Source organism: Suncus etruscus, chromosome 1 (genome assembly GCF_024139225.1).
Source record: "Suncus etruscus isolate mSunEtr1 chromosome 1, mSunEtr1.pri.cur, whole genome shotgun sequence".
NCBI classification, from domain to species: domain Eukaryota; kingdom Metazoa; phylum Chordata; class Mammalia; order Eulipotyphla; family Soricidae; genus Suncus; species Suncus etruscus.
Window position 1 is genome coordinate 188,420,479 of NC_064848.1, and position 4,603 is coordinate 188,425,081.

The window sequence follows — 4,603 nt, forward strand, 5'->3', positions numbered from 1 at the left end:
CCATGTGAGAAGATGACAAATAATCAAGACAGCAATTGAGTGGATGGTAAATTCCAGAATTGGACTTTGTCAGCAGTACTTACACTGTATGAAAAATATGTCAGGTCCCTATGAACAAGGTCCAGAATGCATGTGTTTGAGATAGGAGGACTCCAGTTTTATTCCCTCAAACCAGAATTTCAAAGAAAGTAATTGGTTAAGGAAATAATTCAAATGAGAGCAGCAGAGTTTCCTAAGTGATGGAGTCAGACTAATATAATGAGAATAATTTCAGGCTACCAGATTCTGTCCTGTCCCCAGAGGAACTATGGAAACTAGAACAACATATGGCCTTCCAAGACCAAGAGCTGGGCCTTTATCTACCAACCCCATTTCTGGTTGATCCTGCTCCCAGACTTAAACTACCCACATCCAGCCCAGGAGAACATGATTTTGGAGAGAGTTTCAATGCTTTTCCAGAAACCATCTTCCTCTGTTATAAGGAAGAATGCTGAATAAAGCTGTGAACCTAATATCACCTCAGGGATCAATTCTATTTGCAGAAAAGACCAAGAACCTGACAGTTAATGATGACAATTCAGGGAGGAAAAGAGAGAAAGAATACCCTTATGTTTGTCTAGATGTTAAATTAAGTTTTATTTAAAAGTTATAAGCATTTTCATATGAGAAGCATAGTAAGAAAATCATTACTTCAACTTGAATGACATTTTTTTTTCATTTGGGAGAGACATGGGAGTCTAGGGAGATGCAGCATAATTGTTTAGAGGCTTAGAATTAGCTTATGATCAGAAGGAACCCAGATTTTACACGTGTTCTCATTTCTCAGCTCAGAATTAGAACATGAAAGAGATGGTTGATAGAGCACAGGTGGGCACAGGTCAGGGAGCTCAACAACAAGAAACACTTGAATAGGTTTGGCGGCAGCAGGTGGTCTGGCAGCAGATGGGGCGGCAGCAGCTAGACATGCAACAGGTAGGTCTGCAGCAGCTGGAGCCACCGCAGGGAGAGCCACAGCAAGAGGGGCGGCAGCAGCTGATAGAAATGCAACAGGTGGGGCGGCAACAGGTGGGGCGGCAACAGGTGGAACTGCAGCAAGAGGGGCGGCAGCAGCTAGGGAGGCAGCACTGGGGCCTGCAGCAGGTGGGGCGGCAGCAGCTGGACACACAACAGCTGGGGCGGCAGCAAGTGGGCCGGCAGCACTGAGGCCTGCAGCAGCTGGTAACACAGCAGCTGGGGCGACAGCAGGTGGGTCGGCAGCACACAGACTGGCAGCACTGGGGTTTACAGCAGCTGGATACACAGCAGCTGGGGCGGCAGCAGCTCTCTTCACAGGGGCCACAGCTCTGCTCAGAGCAGACGGAGCCACAACACGAATTGACCATGGTGTCAGAGATGGGAAGTTCTGGGTGGGTTTACAGGAAGATGGATTAAGAAGTTTGAAGCTTTCTTCCCCCCAAGTCCCCTTTTATACGCTACTAAGGGATCTCGGAAAGGGGATACAGTCATTACAAGCACCTCTATTTCCTTGTCATTCTTTGTTCCTACTGGATAGACTTTAGTGGATCAAACAAGTTTTCTTTCCTTGATTTCAAGATTGGATTAGAAAGATGGTTTCCTTTTCCTGGTGAGTTAGGAATCACCCTTCAGTTGTTGTGAGTCACCTTTCTCTGCGATTTCTGGCTCTTGTGTCCTCAAGGAATGCTGTCACCTGATATCTGCTTCTGGGAGATATCGGCCTTTGGTCTCCTTTGGAAAAGTATCATGTAGGCTCTTGGTGATAATGATTCTTATAGGCTCATCTTTTCTTGCTTAAAGCATAAAGGTGCATTTTCTTGTAGCAGAAATTTGAAGGGAGCAGGTGAACTGTGACCTTAGAAAAAGAAGCCCATAAAGCTCTACCTTAGCTCATAACTGCAAAGCATGATCCCTTTTTTCCTGGACTTACTAAAGGGAAACAAGCACTGTTTAAAAGAGGGAAACTAAGCTGTGTGAATTTTGATATTCACTTTTTTCCTTTTATGATCTAAAGATATGGAGCTAGAGCAATAGTACAGCAGGTGTAGGGAGTTTGCCTTGCATGCAGACAACCTGGGTTCAATCCCTGGCATCCCATATGGTCTCCTGAGCTTGCCATGAGTGATTTCTAAGCACAGAGCCAAGAATAAACCCTGAGTGCTACCAAGTATGGCCCAAAAATAAAAAGAAAAACTAGAGATATTAAAACTTGACTTTTTATTTAATGTATACATTTTTTAATGTTTGGACATACCATAAACCCATAATATCATCAGGACAATCAAATACAAATATATCCACCACCTCCACATATTTTCTATATTCCTTTGTTCCTCTCTCACCCTTTCTCTCTCTCTCAAATGAGGGTTTGGTCCATTCCTGGCAGTGCTCAGGGCTTGCTCCTGGCTCTGATCTCAGGGATCATTTTTGGCAGGGTTTATGAAGCCAGGGATTGAACCCTGTTAGTCAAGTGCTGTACTATTGCTCTGGTCCCCATCATCTTGTGTTTTTTTTTTTCATAAAAATAAAAATACACAGCATTGTGTCCATATTCATTATTTATAGAAAGTTTTAAGTATACCAAACTTTATTAACTGTACAGACATTATGATCCAAAGATGTATATAATGTATTTTATATACCATCTTATAAACCATTGAACAACTGCTACCCATTTTTCCTATGACTGGAAACCACTGTTTCTCCTGACTTCAATGAATCTATTTTAAACATTTATGTAAGTGAAGTCAGACAGTTTTGTTCTTCAGTAACTGATGTTTATTTTGGCATAATGACTTCTGGTCCTATCCATGATATTACAAAGAGTAAAATTTACTCTTTCTTTTAAAGGCTTAACAATATTCTAAGTATTTGCATATTTTCTTATTCTCTATTAATGGACATTTGGTTTATTTTCTTATCTTTTGTGGATAATTCTTCAATAACCACAAAAATACAGATATGTATATTTGAGAGACTTTTTAATTCTTTCTATTATCTATACATAAGGGAGATATCAAATTGTATAAAATTTCTATAATTGTTATAGTTAATTATAGTATTAATATACTTTTATGCATAATTTTCATAATAATGACATCATTTTATATTTCCATCACAGAGAATAAAGTGTTAATTTCTCCACATAATCATTAACATTTTTAATTATTATTCATATAGTATTCATCCTCAAAAGTATGAGAGAATATCTCATTTTCTCTGATAGCAATCCCATAAACATAGCTTTGGTATTTCTTAGGGGAAGTGGCTACCAAGAACTTAAAACTGTCCCAGAAGCAGGATCTTAAGTTTCAGGTCTACCATTCTACTTTATTGGGTTGATTATCCTTCTGGCTCTGTCATTCTGTCTCTCAGGTTTTGATAGAGCCCATTGACTCTTCTATTTCCAAGTTTTACATGCTAATTTGAATTGAATTGCCGGGTAACCTGACCTTTTATTCTAACTCATTCCCTACTGTCTGTTGTAGTTTAATTGCTAAACTTTGAAGAGGCCTGATTTTTTTTCATTATACAAGTTCTTTATCATATTTTAAGGTTTTAGTTTTTATTTTTCAAGGTGGAAACAAATTTCAAACCAACCATAATCAGTACATATATGTGTATATATTAAACAGTGTGATAGAATGCAGGCTTCAATGGCGTACATAGGCCCAACAATGACCAGTTGACTAATGTTGCAAAAACTGACTGTAGCTTTTGTTTTAGCAGCTGACTAGATAGATGCTTCCCTTTTGGGCTGAGGAATGCTCAAGGAAGTAAGCATATACTCATTAGAAAATTCTGATTCGGTCTTCTATTCTTTCCTTTACATGTCATTTTCAACTTAAGGTTTTTTGGGGGTAATGAATTGTGTCTGTAGTTTTTTCTAAGCTTTCTACACTTAACCTAATTGATTTTTTTTATAAGCTAAGCCTATTAAAATATATAAAATATAAAGTCACAAAGCTGATGAAAATTAAGTATTGAATGAAAGATCATAATCCCAAATGCTTTAGATTTGCATTAAAAAGGAACTTACAAGCAAAATACTGGAATTGATAAAGGATTGAAAGAGCAGTTATTTTGCATAATGGTGCGTGATATCCAGGAAGAATCAATGTTTCTATATTTTTATGAACATCTAGTTGAAGTCTTTACATACTAGAAGATCACACTCACTCTTTGTGTCTCTTCCTAATTTTAATATTACTAAAATGAGCCATTTACAACTGGTTTCAGGTAGAACATAATAGAGAACTGCTGGTCTGACAGGACAAAGCCAAAGCATTTTGTCATTAAAAAAAAAAATACAAGCATTTCACATATTAGTCATCCTACCACACACCCACACATATTTACAGCCCCTTCCTGTCATTAAATCATTAGACAAGCATTAACATTGATGGACATGTAGAACTTAAAAAAAAATAGGCTTTTCAATCTTCTCTGAGCATTCTCAACACTCAACCTCTGAAAAGTACCTTGAGTTCAGAGCTACATAAAAGAATGCAAGAAATTGTGGGTAAAAGTAGAAAAAAAAAGTAGAAGTAAAATTCCTTGGCTGGTGACATCAGAGCTAGCAAAGACT

At 38.2% G+C, this 4,603-nt stretch overlaps 1 protein-coding gene across 1 annotated transcript; it reads right to left on the bottom strand.

Annotated features, from left to right (window-relative positions):
• Positions 1 to 887: 887 nt before the first annotated feature.
• Positions 888 to 1,382, bottom strand: LOC125999900 (keratin-associated protein 4-7-like). The gene has a single exon (XM_049767684.1). The coding sequence runs from the start codon at positions 1,380 to 1,382 to the stop codon at positions 888 to 890; it is 495 nt and encodes a 164-aa protein (XP_049623641.1).
• Positions 1,383 to 4,603: the final 3,221 nt, after the last annotated feature.

Excerpts from the sequence above, each read along its gene's own strand:
- LOC125999900 (XM_049767684.1), bottom strand. The coding sequence starts at position 1,382 with ATGGTCAATTCGTGTTGTGGCTCCGTCTGCTCTGAGCAGAGCTGTGGC.